This window comes from Crinia signifera, chromosome 7 (assembly GCF_055691185.1).
Source record: "Crinia signifera chromosome 7, ASM5569118v1, whole genome shotgun sequence".
Taxonomy (NCBI): domain Eukaryota; kingdom Metazoa; phylum Chordata; class Amphibia; order Anura; family Myobatrachidae; genus Crinia; species Crinia signifera.
Window position 1 is genome coordinate 130838297 of NC_139223.1, and position 21112 is coordinate 130859408.

Consider the following 21112-nt stretch of genomic DNA (forward strand, 5'->3'; position numbering starts at 1 on the left):
GTATATGCAAATGACCGCCAAACTCCTGCAGCCAAATGCATAAGGACTAAAATGCCAATACCAATTTTACATCCTGATACTTTATGCCTCCATTGGTTGCTCTAGCCTTATGGTAAGTGACGTTTCTCCGTGTGACCATGAGATCCTATCCGTGCATGTGAACATGGCTGCTTGTATGGACACGCCTACGACACTACCATAATACGCCCACTGAGTGGAGCCTCCTCCCAGGAACAGACATCACTTTTCTGTCACTGCCTAAACAGATCACAGCTCCACATTTGGGAGTACACTCAGGGTAATGCGCTGTAGGAGATTTGTGATGCATCCAGTTGCAAATAATCACACAAAATTGCCATTTTGTGCAGCTCCTTATTTAAGGATTTAAAGGTTTTCTGAAGCAAATGCTCCTGCATTGGGAAGATATTAGAGAAGATGATTTAAAGAAGAATTCACCAAAGTAAGGGACACACTCACACACAGCTTTTATACTTTGGTTCTGTGGGGCAGATTTATTAAGCCTGGGTGAAGTGCTAAGGTGGTAAGTGATAAGGCACCAGCCAATTGGACCCTAACTGTCATTTTTCAAACACAGCCTGCAACTTAGGAGCTGATTGGCTGGTGATAAAGACCCAGCCAATTTATCACTTTACCAGGCTTAATAAATCTGCCTTCCCTAATATGACCAGTTCTAATGTTGATACCTCGTGAGGGAGAGGTACAGACAAAAAGTGTGATAATTGTGGGTGCGGAATAGCTCACAGACAATGTCTAGGTAGACAGTCAAAATATCGCCAGCGGGCAAATGGTCGACACTCACAAAAGGCTGTCAGGCGAAATAAATGATTTATTTCATGGGTTTTTTCTGCCAATGTAGACACCTGAGTATAAAGGCCCCCATTTAGGGCCTTATTCTAGTTCACTCTTTCTGACAAAATCCTTCTTAGATGGACAAAACCATGTGCACTGCAGGGGGGGCAGATGTAACATGTGCAGAGAGAATTAGATTTGGGTGAGTTATTTTGTTTCTGTGCAGGGTAAATACTGACTGCTTTATTTCTACACTGCAATATAGATCTCACTTTGAAGTAAAACCCCACCCAAATCTAATTCTCTCTGCACAAGTAACATCTGCCCCACCTGCAGTGCACCTGGTTTTGTCCATCTTAAGCTGCCCATACACCAGTATAGTGCTATGCCCAGTATAGTGCTATGCTTCCCCATTCTTTGGGCCAGCTGCCTCACCCCGCTGTGCTCAGCACACTTTGCCATTAACATTTGGAGTCCTCCAGTATGGTAAAGCATGAAAAAGCTTTTGACCTTTTCCTTTGTCTTATTTACAGGTAACTTACTAGTTGCAGCTATTTGTAATGTAATTTGCATATATAAATGGTATGAAACAGCAAGACAACAGCAATAACATTCATGTCTGCATGCAACAGTGAGGACACACAATCATACCTCTCTATGACACACAGTACACAGGGTCTGAAGATTATCCAGTGAGCATTGGCCTCCCCCTCCGTACACGGGGCGGATGTGGTCCACTTGCCAGAACTGGCCTTCGGTGGGGTTCCGGATAAGCTCATTTAGCTGTGAGAAAAAAACAGTGCATGCTTTGTTGATCTGTCTTGTTACACAGCTGAAGATATAACACATACTGTAACAGGGACAGAAGTATCCCACATTCCCCGTATATGCCTCATCCTAGATGAATAGCTGTCAGACTGCGGTTTAATGGTGCCCACACAGCAACAAGAGACTATAGCAGTGTGGACACCATTATAACCAGTGATGACAGCTATTGTCATGAGAATGTGAGAAAACATGTTACCACACAGGAACACAGAAACTGCAACTTCTTTCAATTAACAGTATAATACATAACAAAACAGCCATACATCCAAGGGAGGAACACAAAGCTTGTCTATATGAAGTAGCGTGCTGCAGTGATAAATATGTCAATTTACTAGATTTGACTGATATTAAGTATGCATTTTTTTGGAATGAAAGCCAAGAATATCTGAAATGCTGCAGAATAGAGGTAAATGTTCTCAGAGGTATTTATAGTCCAGCTCGCTAATCCCACTGTGTGCTGCCATAACTGTCTCTCAAAACTGTCCAGGGCACCTTCTGCCCAAACACCCAGCACAAGAACTGCAACAAACTGCGCTCATTCATACTGTACTTATATGTGGCTGTGTATTATTAGGTCGACAGCAAAAAGGTTGCACATGAACTGAAGTCAACATGCAGTGGGTAGACACTGACAAAAGGTTGACACGTGCAATATGTCGACTTTGACAAAAGGTCGACACCGGAAACAGTCGACATACTGTTTTCACCCTTTTTTTGTGTGTCTTATGTCAACATTTGTCAACCCCCAATTAATTGAATAGTTCGGTTAGCTCGCCATGATTAAGGCATGGTGCCTCTTGACTGTTCCCAATTGTAGTCCATGTGGCTAGTAAAGTGTGAAAAAGTTCTGTGAAATAAAAAAAAATACTGAAAAAAATTATTTCGCCCAAACGCTTTTATAAACCAATAGTGGTCGCCCTACACACTGTCCACCTAACAACTGAAACCACTCAAATATATGTTCGACACAAGTTCTGCTGACATGGGTGCAGCTGTGCTCTCACGTCTGTGCCTGCTACCGAAGGAACCAGTCAGCAGCATCCAGAGTCTGCAGCTAACAGGATCACAGAGGACGCAGTCATTTCTGGGCATGAATATTTGTCTTGAAGCTAGTTATCCCATCAGTACTTCGGTATATTCCTTTAAATACTTTACAACCATTAAATGATGAAGGTGAAGAGAAGGTCATTTGTGCAGAAAAAAAATTACTATCTTTCCATAGTACATGTACAGGATGAACAATGTCTACACAAACCTATATACATACTGTATTCTGTGGGGTCGTTTACAAAGTGAAAAAAACATGAGGGGGCACATAGTGCATTATCACATGGTCCCATTAAATATAGACGAATTCAGAAGATTGTGTATTACCTACAAGGGAACTAAACATCTGCACATTTCTAATGAACCAAGAACCCAAATATACTCAATTTCTATCACTTGAAGTTCACTAAAATCTAGGGGTAAATGTTCCAAGCATTGGAGAAATAAAGTGTAGCAGCTCATAGCAACCAATCAGCTTCTGTCATTTCTGTAGCAGAACCTTTAAAAATACAGTTATGAGCTGAATGGCTGGAACTTTATCACTCTCTCCCCTTTATTTTGGTCCAACACTTGAAAATTCTTACCCTTATGGGCCCTACACAGGGAGCGATATCCAGACATTCTCTAAGCCATTTTATATAATTTCACTAAATTGCTTAGAAAACGCCTAAATATCGCTGTGTGTGTGGTGTGCACAGCAATGTAAATGTGCCGCACCGCGGGTCTGTATCTGGGGCTGGTTAATAACCCAAAGGCAGGTTACTAATTGGTTGGGGCTAGTGTTCTCACCGGAGAACACTGCCCGACACCTCGCTCAGTACACAGCGCTGTGCAGCACTGTGTGCCGGGCGACCTGAGCGTTGTAGCATCGCTGAGAACGCTAATTTCCTCCTGTTGCCCCATGTGTGGGGCCCATTACGTTCCTTAAAATAAACTTGTGTGCTTTTTTTAAGTGTACTATTGCAGCAATATTGTGTAGTTTGTATGGAAAGTCCTTTCCACCCTTGTGTACCCCATTATATTGCTGAAAAAGTCTTATGATGGACAAAATGCTGTTGTACATATACAAATACAGGCACTAAAAGTAAAAAAACGTACCCACTATATAGTCAAAATCATAACAAAAGTTAGCACAATTCGCACAGTGTGTATACAGCTTGTGATGCCGATGTGTGCCCCTGTGGGATTGGCATCGCAAGAGAAAATAGACTGTGCAGGCAAGCCAATTTTGACTATATTGTATAAAGTGTAGTGTTCTAGTCAAAATCGTCTATAGTCAGAATCTCAAGTAAATCTAGTCAAAATTGTATGGTTCTGGGCTCCAGTGAGGTACAGGGACACCACATAGTCAAAATCGTACACAGAAAAAATCTCACCATGTGTATGCACCTTTAAAGCGAGTTTAACGCCCTGTGTAAAGCTTTTATGGCACCATGGTTATTATGGTCTTACCTGGTCTAGTGGAAGCTGTGCCATCCACGTACTCTCCAGTAGCGTTTTCCTCTGACCTTTGGGTGCATCGCGCACACTCAGGAACAGCTCGTGTGCATTTAAACAGCACTGCTGGCAAACGCCGAGCTCGGTTTCAAACACTTTCGCCCTCATGTAACTTTGACTAGAGCGGGTCAGGAAGTCATCTTGGCATTTCCGGGAGCAGAAGCGGGTATCCCAGGCTGCTGTGTGACATTCTGCTATAGGTTGGGAACATGGCTCCTGACAGTAAAGACACAGTGGATTCCCTGCACTATCCAATGCTTGCAAATACCCTTTGTACGCAGAATCTTCAGCCTCCGGTTCAGATGGGGTCCGAGCAGATTGCGGAACATTCCCATTTTCAAATCTAATATTGGAAACAATATTGGAGTAAAATGAGTGATGACAGGAAAGATGTAAATGCTGCGGCTGAAAACAGCCTGCATAATAATCACTGTCTTATTACGGCGTCAAACTGTGAAACTAATAAGAGGCATAAAGTCGTCCAGGAAGTGAGATTAGAAATGAACTGTTAATTTTCTGATATTGTGGATATCGCCCATTGAGCTCCTGCCATTAAAGTCGCCATCTATTTTGTTTTAAACACAGTCTCACTGAGAGCCCCCCGCTCCTCTGCTTATTGTGCAGATATTGCATAGTTTGTAAGCTATATTTACACTCGTAAAACAAGAATGCTGCTGAATTATTTATCCTCACTTTGTAAACCATTACCCAAGACGGACAGACATGAATTTTTCAGGTGTCTTATCTTTACTGGCAAAAGCAGCAGCAAATGGATACTGGCCGCACGTCTACATTTAATAAACAGCAAAAATGCAGAGAATTAGCATCTTCTATGCAAACCACCTGCATGTATTCACTCTGGGTACAGCGCAGGGCAAAATAAGAGACACAACGGAGACCGTTATATTCCAGACATAATCAATATCATTCAGCCTGCCCACTGACTAGATGCTAGTGGCATCACTCAGACATAGGGGTTATTCTGGTTCACTCGCAAAGGTACAATCACTCTCTAATGGACAAAACCATGTGCACTGCAGGTGGGGCAGATGTAACCATCTGCACAAGTTATATCAGCCCCACCCGCAGTGCATATGGGTTTGTCCATTAGAGAGTGATTGTGCTTTTGCGAGTGAACCAGAATAATCCCCATGAAGCACACTTAGAAGAGTGGTGATTGTATTATCTTATCGGAAGTAATTGCAGGAAGTTACTCGTCTGCTCCATATACCGAGCCATTAGCTTAGACCAGCGAATAAAGCTAGTGCACATTTTGTTCTAACTATATTTAGGTTCCGTATCACACTTAAAATGAGACAACAATGGGAATATTTAAGAATATAAGTGCAGGAAATAATTTATTTAGTCATGTTCTATTATTAAGTAACATTTCCTATTCTTACAGAAGATGGAATAAAATCCATTTCTGTAATTATACAGACAGGTTACATACCGGTGCTTCCTATACAGCCATTCCCAACAAAAGTCTGCACAGTCTTTGCAGCCAGCAGCTGATTTCCAATAGGTTTTATTTTCACATTACCTTGTCCAGACCCGGATATTACACCTACATTTCCCAGCTTTCAGGTCAGTCCTCTGCCTGTCCAATTGTTAATAATGTGAAGAGCAAACTTCATTACACGGAGGACTGAACAATTAAAACAATACCTGTATAATCGCAGCTTGTTCCCACAACATACCATAGCAACTCTAAATAGATCAGTTTCCTCCAGAGACACGAACATAACAAGTTCACACTTTGGTTTTTCCTGGCTCTGGGATCATTCTCGCTAATGTATGATAATTCATTCACTCTTTCTGAAGGAGCCCAGAGCTGCTCTATCCTCATACAGTGTGAGAAATTCACACATCTCACAGTAACACGAATCATCCACACTGCACATACATACGCTTCACGTAGACCAAACTAGCAAAAAATAAAATGATATATAGATCTAGGATCCAATATAAAGAATGGCACTCAGGAGAGTTCCTTGCAAACAAAATGCCAAACGGTTACCCTTTATCAGGGCCATTAACCAGGAAGGGGCTGTGTGGAGCCTACACTATATCGGATGGAGGCTCCTGGACAGCTATTTATGGATTTGTGAGTGGTGACTGCTATTGGAGTTTCAACCGTTTTCTTTTTTTTGTTTAAACCGATTTTTTTTGTATTAACATTTTAATGGAAAAAAAATGTAATCATGTTTGTTATAATAATACTCTAAAACTTTGCTATTAATTACAAACCGTTTTAATACTTTCTAACATTAAGGGTGAATTTACTAGGATAAAAGTTCTATTGAAGTTGGGAGAGACTAAGACAGTAGAACAATCTAAACATGCTTGGGATAGACATGAAGATATCCTTACAATAAAATAAGGGTCAAATAGGATTTAACAATATGGTTAAAAAAGGAGCAGACTAGATGGGCCAAATGGTTCTTAAGGTGCCCATTCACGTTACAATTATTGTATACAATATCGCATCTCGGTTTTGTGATGAGATGAGATCTAGTACAAAAAGTACGTATACAATAATTGTAACGTGTATGGGCACCTTAATTTGCCTTCAAAATCTGTGTGTGTGTGTGTGTGTGTGTATATATATATATATATATATATATATATATATATACCATTAATAGCCAAACAAGCATCAATGCATTCATTAAATATTTAAATAAGCCAAAATACATATCATGATGGTCAAAAAACAAGATAGATGGCAACAGATGATAGTCCCAGCCTGAACAGCCAATATGTGTACCCAGCTTTAGGCTTATTAAATTGGTGGGGTTGTGCACACAGACTGGCTTTATACCAGGTACGTCCACATCTGAAAATCCTAGAAAATCGTATACTGTCCAGCAAGTGACTTAAGAGGGCAGTGGTGGCATTCTTGGATGCTGCCAGGGTATTTTATTCCTTGGCATGGTCTTACCTTAGGGAGGTTCTATTTACATTTTGTATGGGCCTGGACTAAATTATTGTTGCAGTCCACTGAGACCCATCTGTCTTAATGGCTATGTTTCTCCTACTTTTTTGCATCTTGGGATATAAGAAAGGGCTTCTATCTCTCTCCGAGCATATTTGCCTCTAGCTTGTATTGTTCAGAAGCATCTGGGTATATGGGAGTTCCAGATGGTAAATAAGACATCTGTAACAAACTGTCCTTGACCATAACCATTTGGTTAATACGGTGCTCCTGTTAAAATTCCTTAATCTTTTCCAGCAGGTCCACTGTATTTCCCCATGACTTTCGTTTAATCGCTAGTTATGTCTCTTCTTTAGGCTAAGCAGACAAAAAGCCTCAATATTAACCTGAAGAATTGGTATTATCACATTTTAGACAATATAAGTTGGCATCTCGATGCATTTGCAAAAGTGGATTCTGGGGGGGGGGGGGGTCAGGGCCAGGATCTACATGCGTTCAGCAATCAATTGGGTGCAATATAGCAATTTATCTGCAATGAATTTTGTTCACAGATGGCTGTATATTTGTGCTAGAATTGATTAAATATCTTAGAACAGTGGTCAGGGAACAGGGGTAAACTACCCCCCAAAAAAAAAATTCCTGGGGGTAATGGAAGCTCGCGCTGCCGAGACACAGCTGGGCTTGCATATGAATCTATATTCCATTGCATATAGAATCTATATATAGATTCTATATGCATGCCCAGCTGTGTGTGTTACAGTAATGTAGTGTACAAGGACCTGGCGCAGTGCATCAGGCCCTTATGTGTAACACACTTCCCTGCGTGAGGCTTCAGGCCCTGCCTCCAAGTCTGCCTGCTTCGACTGTAGAGTCGACTAGTTGCTGCGCCATCTCGGCAGCGCGCAGTCTGTACTGTCGCTGTGGAGACGAGATTCTTTGCTGGTTATAGGTTCCTGCCAAGGTATACCCATCTCTAGTCTAGGGGAAAAAATTGCACAGACTGTCACTATATAATCTTCAAATACTGACACTAATAGTTGCCTGCACGTCACATTATATATCCTGCTAGTACGGTACACAGCCTGGCAGCCATTGATGCCTGGTAGTCACATTATCAATGGCTATACCACACATAGCCTGGCAGCCATTGATGATGATGATGATTACAATGTATGGCTGTGTGCGGTACAAATTTTGTATCGCACATGGTAATCATCATCATCATCATCAATGGCTGCCAGGCTGTGCGTGGTATAGCCATTGATAATATGATGTCCAGGCATCAATGGCTGCCAGGCTACTATGAATGTACACAAACAACAATATAATTCTAGAAATGTTTTTAAAACAAGACAGATAATGAAACGCCTCAACTTCAACCATAAAATACAGCAATGTTCTGAAATAAATAAGCAATGGTTGTTGCTTTTTTATTTGTGAAAAGTTTGTTTTCAACCTTTATATAGTTGCGGCAAGTGAAAAGGAAAAGTCAGAGCAATAATATAGCAACTTTCAGTTTTTAATGCAGCTGTCAACGTATACAGCACTTACGGTGTGGGGGGTCCTGCGGCTGAACCTATGGACACCTTTTCTTTGACTGACGATGTGCATTCCCTGCTGACAAGCCTCACTCTCCCCCCGCTGTTCTGAACTCTGCTTAATGAGGCAGCTGCAACGTCTTCTTTGGTCAGGTACCTAAGAAGCAAACACGATCAAACAAAAAAATATGTGTGTCTGACACACCATTAAACTGAGTAATGTTTTGTGTGTGATACCATACTTGCACTTTATCATTGTTGCATTATAGAGCCTGTGTGTGTGTGTGTGTGTGTGTGTGTGTGTGTGTGTGTGTGTGTGTGTGTGTGTGTGTGTGTGTGTGTGTGTGTAGAGGTATATCTATATTTAAATATTCATTTTGCCTTTTAGAAACGTGTCTAGACTTGGTTTGTAAAATGTCATCTTAAATTTTTAACTAGGTAGAAAACAAGTGATGTGAGAGATACTTCCAAACTTGAACCTAAACATTTCCAGAATTGTGCTTACGGTCTTGCAGTAGTAGATCAGTAGTACGTCATTCAAAGTACGGTTCAAATGTCCCACAATCGCTAAAGTGTATAACAAAGTGAATGTTCTCATTTGATTTCCTAACCAGGTAAATTGTCCACTTTCCAAAGGAACAGCCTGACTGTCCTGCATTTAGATGTATTAGCTGAACTTGGCACTGTGTCAGGTCGAAGTTGCAGAGGTCATCGCTATAGAATTTTATTTGAACTACATAAAATAATTTCTCATGCCCAATCACTTTTCCCATCCACATTACATATGAGCCGCTTATATGAAAGCAAAAACTGGTGCACATAGAACACAGATTTATCCAGGAGAGAATAAATTAAATCTGCATTTTTCAATACATAAAGCATCACTCATTTGAACAAGCCGGAGGGATAAGTTGTGTTGAATCAATAAATTGTAAAGAGTTTATCATATTATAGCATCCAACTAAATTTTAAAGGAGATATACTTTCAAAATAAATATTTAATATTAAATCCAGATCCTGATTTCCCCAGCAAGGAGGTGCATGTTGAGAAGAACACATGGGGCAGTATTCAATGCTGTCGGTGAGGGGATTTGTTCGGTGAGGACCGCTGAAAACAAGCCATCCTCGCCGTCTAACCCTCTCGCCGGCCGTTCGCTGTATTCTATGTTCTGGGTATTTCCCAGAACGGTGATGTTTGCCACAAATGCAGCTTCATATAGTGGAGGACCTCACGGTTTTTATCAGCCCCACTGGTTAGTTACATATTACATAGGGGGGAATTTACTAAAGGAAATTTGTAAAAAATAGGTGTATTTGTAGCTAGAAATACACTTATTTTTGACATTTACAATCCCGAAAATATGGCAATTCGTATCCGTATTGATAGCACATCAATACGACTACGAATTGCCATATTTTCGGGATAGTAAATGTAAAAAATAAGTGTATTTCTGGATACAAATACACCTATTTTTTTACAAATTTCCTTTAGTAAATTCCCCCCATAGTTACATAGTAGGTAAGGCTGAATAAAGACTTTCGTCCATCAAGTTCAACCTAATTATGCTAATTTCCCTAGATAGCATTATATTTAGTTATTACAATTGTTCTCCTGATTTATTGTGAGTAGCCCTGGATATTTTTAACCAATAAGTGTTCATCCAACCTTGACTTGAACGAATTTATTGTCGATGCCGACACCACCTCCTTCAGAAGAGAGTTCCAAAGTTTGACTGCTCTGACTGTAAAGAAATTTCTTCGTCCAACTGTACGAAATCTTTTCTCTTCCAATCTATACTCATGCCCCCTGGTCCCAGTTTCTATCCTCTCAGCAAACAGGGTCTGTGACAATTCCTTATATTGTCCCCTGATGTATTTAAACATGTTAATCATGTCACCCCTCAGTCTTCGTTTTTCTAATGTAAATAGCCCCAGTTTTGCACATTGGTTGCGTCTGAACATTGAACTTCATCTTCCATTTTTTCGCCCATTTCTCCAGAGATGCGAGATCACTCTGAAGTGCTGTGACATCGCCCATTGATTCAATGACTTTACTCAGTTTTGTATCATCCGCAAAGGTGGATACATTGCTGAGCAATCCTACCCCTATATCGTTGATAAAAATATTAAACAAGATGGGTCACAAGACTGAATCTTGAGGCACCCCGCTTAGTTGAATAGTGACCGCGAGCTATCGGCACTGCTCACCTTCATAGCTCGCTAATTGGCATTGGATATATTCCATATGCTGCAGCGACTTCACCTTAGAACCTGAGCACTCACATGAGCAGATGGCGGTCATTCTCCCACAGGATTTACGCAACTGATTTTAGTGGAAGATCACTGAGCACTACCACATTCGATGCACCTTAGATCTATTAGCAACAAGCTATACATGATGATAACAAAAGGTGGCGCGTCATGTTTAATGTCAACAATTATTATGCACAGTTGTGCTTACATTTGTAATGACTGGAAAATCTTTATAAATATATTTTGAAAAAAAAAGGTAGATATGTGTGAAGGTATGGTGTTATTATTGTTATTAATAATGCTGTAGAGGAGCCATCAGTTTTGCTCTGAGCAGTGCATTGTTGTGTGTAGTTTGTATGCTTTCTTTGTGGAGGAATCCAGAGCATGGCCCCAAGAAATGCAGACAGGTAATTGGCTTATTATGGAACAGCCCTAGTGTGTGAATGTGTGTAAGCCCATTGCCTCGCCAGTAGGCCACATACAGCGCATGCAGAAAATTACTGTGCAAAGAGGGTGTGGCATGTTAGGTGGACAGTTTGCATGTCTACACAGATGACATGTCAACATGACAGTAATCAACTTACAATAATGCCACTGGTGGCCCAGTGGTCACTTAGCTGGTCTCAGTGGTACCAGAATCTCTAGCATCATCTTACGGGTCCCGTTGATCATGTGAGCAGCTATTTTGGCACAGTGGCATTCCGATAAGTATTCTTCCCTAACTCCACTGCCTAGCCATAACCCTCCAAACCAGCAGCATTCTAAAAATGCTGACATTCAGATGTTGACATTGTCAACCATGTCCACATTCCATTGTACAAATGCAATACACGTTAAATATTCCTTATCCGGATATCTGTTATACAAATAATTCCGAAAACTAAAATTTCCGGAATCAAATTTTATTTGTCCTAAAAGCACTACTAGGGACATGATACGTAACTAGCTCTACTGGGGACATGATACGTAACTAGCTCTACTGGGGACATGATACGTAACTGGCACTACTGGGGACATGATACGTAACTAGCTCTACTGGGGACATGATACGTAACTGGCACTACTGGGGACATGATACGTAACTAGCTCTACTGGGGACATGATACGTAACTAGCTCTACTGGGGACATGATACGTAACTAGCTCTACTGGGGACATGATACGTAACTGGCACTACTGGGGACATGATACGTAACTAGCTCTACTGGGGACATGATACGTAACTAGCTCTACTGGGGACATGATACGTAACTGGCACTACTGGGGACATGACACGTAACTGGCACTACTGGGGACATGATATGTAACTGGCACTACTGGGGACATCCGTAACTGGCACTACTGGGGACATGATATGTAACTGTCACTACTGGGGACATGATATGTAACTGGCACTACTGGGGACATGATACGTAACTAGCTCTACTGGGGATATGATACGTAACTGGCACTACTGGGACATGATATGTAACTGGCACTACTGGGGACATGATATGTAACTGGCACTAATGGGGACATCTGTAACTGGCACTACTGGGGACATGATATGTAACTGGCACTACTGGGGACATGATATGTAACTGGCACTACTGGGGACATCTGTAACTGGCACTACTGGGGACATGATATGTAACTGGCACTACTGGGGACATGATATGTAACTGGCACTACTGGGGACATCTGTAACTGGCACTACTGGGGACATGATATGTAACTGGCACTACTGGGGACATGATACGTAACTAGCTCTACTGGGGACATGATACGTAACTGGCACTACTGGGGACATGATATGTAACTGGCTCTACTGGGGACATGATACGTAACTAGCTCTACTGGGGACATGATACGTAACTGGCTCTACTGGGGACATGATACGTAACTAGCTCTACTGGGGACATGATACGTAACTGGCACTACTGGGGACATGATATGTAACTGGCACTACTGGGGACATGATACGTAACTGGCACTACTGGGGACATGATATGTAACTGGCACTACTGGGGACATCCGTAACTGGCACTACTGGGGACATGATATGTAACTGTCACTACTGGGGACATGATATGTAACTGGCACTACTGGGGACATGATACGTAACTAGCTCTACTGGGGATATGATACGTAACTGGCACTACTGGGACATGATATGTAACTGGCACTACTGGGGACATGATATGTAACTGGCACTACTGGGGACATGATATGTAACTGGCACTAATGGGGACATCTGTAACTGGCACTACTGGGGACATGATATGTAACTGGCACTACTGGGGACATGATATGTAACTGGCACTACTGGGGACATCTGTAACTGGCACTACTGGGGACATGATATGTAACTGTCACTACTGGGGACATGATATGTAACTGGCACTACTGGGGACATGATACGTAACTAGCTCTACTGGGGATATGATACGTAACTGGCACTACTGGAGACATGATATGTAACTGGCACTACTGGGGACATCTGTAACTGGCACTACTGGGGACCTGATATGTAACTGGCACTACTGGGGACATGATACGTAACTAGCTCTACTGGGGACATGATCCGTAACTAGCTCTACTGGGGATATAATACATAACTGGCACTACTGGGACATGATATGTAACTGGCACTACTGGGGACATCTGTAACTGGCACTACTGGGGACATGATATGTAACTGTCACTACTGGGGACATGATATGTAACTGGCACTACTGGGGACATGATACGTAACTAGCTCTACTGGGGATATGATACGTAACTGGCACTACTGGGGACATGATATGTAACTGGCACTACTGGGGACATGATATGTAACTGACACTACTGGGGACATGATATGTAACTGGCACTACAGATGATCAAGAAAATGATTGCCTGGCATTCAGATTCAGTGCCTTAAATAGTACATAAACTCTGTTTCATGCACAAATAAAATATATTTCTCTGAATTTCATGTGTTTGATGTGTTTCTACAACATAAATGCATTTTCTGTTCACACATGGATCCCGTCATCAAGATACCTCATTGAAATATAAAAATATTCCATAATACAGAATAATCCTTTATCCAAAATGCTTCTAGTCCTGAGCATTTTGAAAAAGGAATACTTAACCCGTATCAAAGGGCATTCTGTCAACTAAATGCATGCAATGGGTTAGGATGTAATCAATTGGGGAGTTGTTTTGTACTTTTTTTGTACTGATATTTTTAGTATTTTCCCTCCATCACCAGTCTCTTGTTGCTTGGCAACATGTAGATTTAATAAAAGTGTAAAGAGTGTGACACACAGCCCAGACTGAAAACCAACACTGTATCCTCCACAATTCTCACTCTATACAACAAAACTGCATTTCTGTTAAACAGCAGCCAAACCACTTACTTCCTTTCCATACAAGAAGCCGCATTATTGTCTAGAAGTCTGCAGTAATAGAGCCTACAGTACATCAGGCTACACAGCAGAATTCTTTGTGATGTTGCTGGTATTACAGTAAAGCCCCAAGCACACTAAACACATTTTCAAATTATATCTCTCCTTTTGGTCCTTCTGAAGGATATCATTTGTGATAGCTCTTATTGTGTATGCTAAATATTGTTAACGTTGCCTTTACATGCAGCTCAATCTTGACTATATCGTCAATGATTGTGAGGGGGGCAGATGACATTACCAAATGATATTGTTAACGATATCCGCCAGTGTATATGCACTATATCGTTCATCCGCGTAGAGTTCAAAAGAAATCATTGACCATCTCATTCAGAAAAAAAATAATATACACGGGGCCATATACATAGGCAAATTCGGTACTTGTTTCCTAGCACGGCCACCATGATTTCTATCGTGGTGGTCGTGTCGGAAAAAATCGCGTTGGTCGCGTCGGTTGCATACCAAACACGACGCGACCGACGCGATGTACCCGATTTCTCCATAGGCTTCAATGTTAAAATAATTTAACATTGAAGCCTATGGAGAAATCGGGTACATTGTGTCCATAGGCTTCAATGTTAAATTTTTTTAACATTGAAACTGAGTCCATTTAACATAGTAAAAAATGGTAAAAGGGACAATATGGGCCATTTCTCATTGGGTATGGCCCCGTCATGCGTGTAAAAAATAATGGCCCCCCCCATTGTGGCCGCCACCCCCACGATTGACGCGAACCCGAAGCGTGGCGAGCGCAGCGAGCCCGGGTGGGGCGGCGGTGCGCGTCCTCCGACCTTTTCATTCCCCTACTATCCACGTCGGCGTGGAGTTGAGAATAGATTAGTGTGGCGAGCGCAGCGAGCCACCGTGCCCGATGCGTGGCGAGCGCAGCGAGCCCCGCGAGGGGCCGCTGATACCTTCACAGATCCCTGCATCCCCTCGCGGGCTTCACAGGTATCTGCGTCCGCTCGCCACGCTGCGGGGCTCGCTGCGCTCGCCACACTAATTTATTCTCAACTCCACGCCGACGTGGATAGTAGGGTAATGAAAAGGTCGGAGGACGCGCACCGCCGCCCCTCGCGGGCTCGCTGCGCTCGCCACGCTTCGGTTTTGCGTTAATCGTGGGGGTGGCGGCCACAATGGGGGGCCATTATTTTTTACACACATGACGGGGCCATAGCCAATGAGAAATGGCCCTTATTTGGCCTTTTCCCATTTTTTACTATGTTAAATGGACTCAGTTTCAATGTTAAAATAATTTAACATTGAAGCCTATGGACAAATCGGGTCCATCGCATAGGCTTCAATGTTAAATATTTTAACATTGAAGCCTATGGGGAAATCGTGGGCATCGCGTCGCATCGTGTGCCTTAAAGTTAAGGCACACGACAAATCGGGTCCATCGCATAGGCTTCAGTGTTAAATATTTTAACATTGAAGCCTATGGGGAAATCGTGGGCATCGCATCGTGTGCCTTAAAGTTAAGGCACACGATGCCCGCAATTGTGGCCGTGATAAGAAACAAGTACCGCAAATTCCAGAGGACACTTACAAGATTTTTTAAACTGCACGGCGGCAGTTACAGTATCAATAAATCAATAGACACTAGCAAGTGTGAATCAACGTTTCGGGCGGGTAGCCCTTTATCAAGACATATATGTATGTCTAGCATCCGTGTGTCACCAAAACACTGCCAACTGTTGGCAGCAAGTGAAACTACATCTAGCTGTCGAAGCATTTGCTTTGCGTGAGCTTACACTGCCATCTGTTGGCAATAAGTGAAACTACTTCTAGTTTTCAAAGCATTTGCTTTGAGCGGGCTTACTAGTATATACGTATGTGTGTGTGTGTGTCACAATCATATGTGTTGACTAAAAGGAATTAGGACTGGCAACCCACAGATACTTGGATACAATTACCTATCTTTGCCTAGGACTAGGTAATCAGATCTACACCACCTGATGTAATAATGGGAAACCATTGTCATACCTCTTGGTGCTACTGTGCAGGGACTGTTGTTTTGTGAGGTTTAGCACAGCCTGCACTGGGCTGCTGAAAACCAGGCCGCTCTTACGGATAATCCTCTGCTTCATGGCTGTCAAGCTGTTCCATTCCCTGATAAATCTCACAATCTGTAGAAGGGAAGTGAGAAGAGACAATGTGGGCATGTTGTACACGAATACACCAAATACAGCAAATGTTCAAGGTCAGATGGACAGCACACAACCTGTGGCGCCACAGGCTCTGGGCAAGCCCATCCACAGGGCAAACCTTTGTTTAATTTTACCTCTTTAGACTTATCAGTTACAATGGAGATCAAAATGTAATGATGCTACCTTCTACAATTCAATTCATCCACATATAAATCATCTGCCAAACTTGTTTGTCTTATCTCCTAAATATTTTTTCCCTTCTGCATGGAAAGAGAAGATAATTGATATATGTGCTACGCAAGTAAAGAACCACCTTCCTTCTCTGCGGCCCTGGGGCACGGGTTTTCTGTCAATAAAGATAATTGAACCCCTTATAGATTGCTGAATATTAAGAAATGTAAAGGGAAAAAGGGCTGACGGATGCACAAAAAGTTGTTTCTAGCAAACTACTCTTTAATCCAGGGGTAGCAAACTCCAGTCCTCGAGAGCTACCAACAGTTCACGTTTCCAGCTCACCTCACAGGTACACTCATTACTGGCTGACGCATTTTAAAAGATCCACAGGTGGAGCTAATTACTTCACTTGGGTTTTTCTCCCAAGCAGCCATCCTAGTCAATTCCTCACTAGCGTAGCCCTCACACATCCCCGACCACAGTCAACTAATCTGTCATGTCCCCTCCATATGTCATGTTTGCATATGGTCTTATTGTATGTTCTAATGTAATGTAAGTAATATAATGTAACGTATTGTCACAGAGAGCGGTAGCTATCGGAAACAAATTCCTGTGTATTATGCATCTTGTATTGATATACCTGGCAATACCTGTTGGTAGCTCCCCATGTTCAAATGGGTACAGGTTGACAGTGAAAAGGTTAACCAAGGTTGGTCGACACAAGCAAAATATTGGCATGTGAACATGTTGACATGGAAAAGAGGTTGACATGAGTTATTTTCTTTTTTATTTGTTCGACATGGACACCAAATTAGTGTACTGCAGCCCTTCGCTGCACTCAGTACACTATTTGATACGTGTAGTTTCACGGCGGCAGTTACGTAGTCAGCGTAGCGTCCCTGTCAGAATAAGTGTAGTGTTCCCGCGGCCAGCGTAGTCAGCGTCTCTGTCAGAATCAGCGTAGTGTTCCCGCGGCCACTTAAGTAGTTAGCGTAGTCAGTCAGGGGTCCCTGTCAGTATCATCGTGGTGTTCCCACCTGTTTGTGGCTAGCTGGAGCTTACGTAGTTAGCGTAGTGAGTCAGCGTTACGCAGTTAGCGTAGTCAGTCAGCGCTTATTACATTGTGTGGGAACCATTGACCATTTTAACCTGCCTGACATGACAGGTGTGAATGTGTTCCTGAAACGCCCCCACTATCCACACCAGCCCGAAGCGTGTCGAGCGTAGCGAGCCCCGCTAGGGGACGCAGTATACACGTCAAGTAATCCACGTCCCCTTGCCATGCTTCGGGAGGGCGTGTACCGCACCCCCTCGCTGGCTGGTGTGGATAGTGGGGGTTTGAAATGGAGGCATTTGCCAGTATGTAACATGGAGCACTGGCAAATGCGTCCTTATTTATGCATGAGACGCAATTGCGCAGTACAGTGACTAGCTGCCTGACAGGGACACTACGCTGACTACGCAGGGCTGCCGCAGAGTCACTACACTAACTACGCTAGGCAGCCGTTGGGCTGTGCTGACAACGTAGCTTAGCCTACGCTGAAAACGTAGCGTAGCCTGCCGCCATGAAACTACACAAGTACCCACTATTTTATTTTCCCTCTATGACCACTAGGAAAGTACATTATGAAGAAGTTGTTTAAAGAAAAAATCTTGTCAACCTTTTGGCTATGTCCACCTAATGACCGTATCCCATTAATACTGTATTGCGGTGGGGCAGGACATACGGTACAAAACCAGGGTTACAGAAGAAAGAGACTGTAAGCTCCAATGGGGCAGGGACCGATGTATCTGAATATCGTTCTCCGCATAAAGCTTTGGAGTTTAATTATAAAGCAACTCTGGGTGCACTGAACATTACAAATCTTCAAAGCACAAGCAGCAATATATTTTATAGAGTCAAACAAAAATTACATTGACCGCCTGCAACAAGGAGCTAGCAGTTCAATTAGGTTTATGGCAAAACAAACTCAATCAGCAGTTGACAACTTGGTGCATGTATAGATCTGGAGCATGAGGGTCAGAGAGCAGGGTTTGTAGACTTTTGAATGCTGCGCTCAGCAAGTGGGGCTTGAGGAGGTGAAAGGAAATAGGGAGTGGATACTGAAATGTAAGGACCGAGTGACAACCGGAGAAGTGGTGGCCAAGTACAGAGGGCATAAACTTGTGAGCTATCGACACTGCAACCGTTAGTAATGGCTCACTCTTAGGCATGTCTATCATTTTGTCACCTGTGGCGATATTGAACAAATGTAAGTATTGCCAGGGATTTACCATTTGTAAGCAAGAAATACATAAAGTTTATATACTGCTCATTTTTAGTGGATACAATCATGGTTGCAGCCATATGATCCTGGGTCACGGTACAATTGCTGCAAGACAGCTGACTTTGCGGAGCTGCTGCCAGCCTGCATACAATGCTAACATCAGGGGAATACAGCGACATTTATATCCTAATATATAATAGAACAGTGGAACCAGAGAACAGTGGCATATACAATTTTAAAAAGAAGTCATTATTGTAAAATGATCGTTTTCTTTTTAAAATCTGAGCCTGAGGCTGAAATGGAGACGTCTACGATATTAACTCATTCTTTGAAGAATAAAATAAAATAAAGGGCAGCAGAGTATTAGTCATGAGCCGCTCCACTAAGACAGCCAACTCATTATACTACTAACTAGTAGTAGGGTAGTTAGCTGGAGAACTAAAAGCAATTTCCTACATTGCTTCATAGGGAGGGGGCACTGGAGTAAAACTTCCGTAACGGTCTCTTTCTATCCAGAAGCAAAAGTGTTAAAGCACAAGGACATGAATATTGATGAATTATCACAGTTGGTAATTCTGCAAATGAGAAGGGAAAAAAAATGAGTTTCCTTGGCGTTTGCATCCAGAGAAACATGTAGGTGTTAGAATTTGCTAAAGGAGCAGAACACAAGTTTATTTTCAGCATCAGCAGACGTTAACACCACTTGTCTGAATCTGCTGCATAAAAAAACACATCTATATGTGCGTGTGTGACTAATAAAGGTGGATATTATTTGTTTTTTAGCGAAGCGAAGCTCCAAAAAAAAAAAAAAGAAGGGTCAGTGTTCAATTTCTTATTATTTTGTTTTGTTCGCCATTCAATAAAAGCAGCAATTAGATGTCTCCGCCACAAATGCTGGATCTCTGAACCATTGTTCATGGCGAGGTCCGTCGGGACAGGCTTCATTTATAAAGGAACTGTCTGAGACACTACCATTACATAGAAGTCTGGTTTGACTCCTGCTCACTGCCATTTACGACTTCAAACCGATAACATTCACACTTTGATTGGACTAAAAAAAAGGAAAGAAAAGCACTGTGGTTCAGCACATTATTAAAGTAGCAATCCTGTGCAAAGACAACTATAATAAAATATCCTGACAGTAACCATTTTATCTAGGATTATTACTTCAGGCTGCTATCAATGATTTCCATTAATGCGCTTTCATGCATTACCATGGCAACCACAGTCACATGGCATGTGCTTTAGTAAGCAGAGGCTTTGAAACGCCTCTCTGAGCTCTGTGTACTGCAAAGTACATTTCTATCTCCCCATCTGTCATTATAGGACAAGCGCATATCTTTGAGTCTGTTTGTGTATAACTAGCAGATTTATTTATTATCCTCCAGGGAGATCCTGGAAAGGAGAAAATGATTTGTAGGTCAGCAGTGAGAAATGACCATCAGATGAATGTTTAAAGGGTACTTGTTATTTCTGTATTCTATTTATTTAGCAGTGCAGTAGAGAAACAGAAAACATTTGCAGATGACATCTCAAGCACATATTTAAAATGCAAGCCACATGAAATAAAAGGAGATTTACAGGCTCTACAAGCCTAAATAACAAATCTGAAAACTGACTGACTGTCATGAGTATTGTAGACAATATACAAAACCAACAAAAAAAGTCCAGTATCTTACTGTGTTAATGTAAAGCGTCTCACTGTCACAATAAGGAAATATCCAACTACTGTTTAAAGTATTTCACTTTATTTACGAACAGTACGTATTTATTAATTATAAGTAAATGGGACAGGAAAGAGCTAGGAGGATAGGTTGCACGCAGCAATTTCTCTCAACAGATGTAAATAGGGAGAACATAACACAAGCCTCAGTACGCAGAGATAACGCAATGTAAAATTGCTTAGGAGAAACTCATCCTGTACCTGGTGAGAGCTGATTGCAGTAAATTATTACATGATACAGTACCTAGCAACTTTGTCCTGAAGGAAGGCGCACTTGTGTACCTATAGTGGTTGCAGTATGTGCATCACACACAAGCCCACACCACACACCCATGTCAGTTCAATTAGAAGTGAGTTTTGTGAAAGTAATCTTGCATCACAAAACTCAAATATACTGCAGCAATACACACACCTATAAACTCCGCTAGCATTGGTAATTTTTTCCCGGCGAATAACACAG

The 21112-nt window shown here is 42.1% G+C and overlaps 1 protein-coding gene across 1 annotated transcript in view; it reads right to left on the reverse strand.

Annotated features, from left to right (window-relative positions):
* ZRANB3 (zinc finger RANBP2-type containing 3) overlaps nucleotides 1–21112 on the reverse strand; it is a 264866-nt gene that overhangs the window by 2619 nt on the left and 241135 nt on the right. The window contains exons 17-20 of the mRNA XM_083153824.1: nucleotides 16325–16467; nucleotides 8672–8815; nucleotides 4138–4525; nucleotides 1462–1593 (exon numbers count right to left, since the gene is read on the reverse strand). Of these exons, the coding sequence (XP_083009950.1) occupies nucleotides 1462–1593; nucleotides 4138–4525; nucleotides 8672–8815; nucleotides 16325–16467 (807 nt within the window). The remainder of the gene's footprint in view (nucleotides 1–1461; nucleotides 1594–4137; nucleotides 4526–8671; nucleotides 8816–16324; nucleotides 16468–21112) is intronic.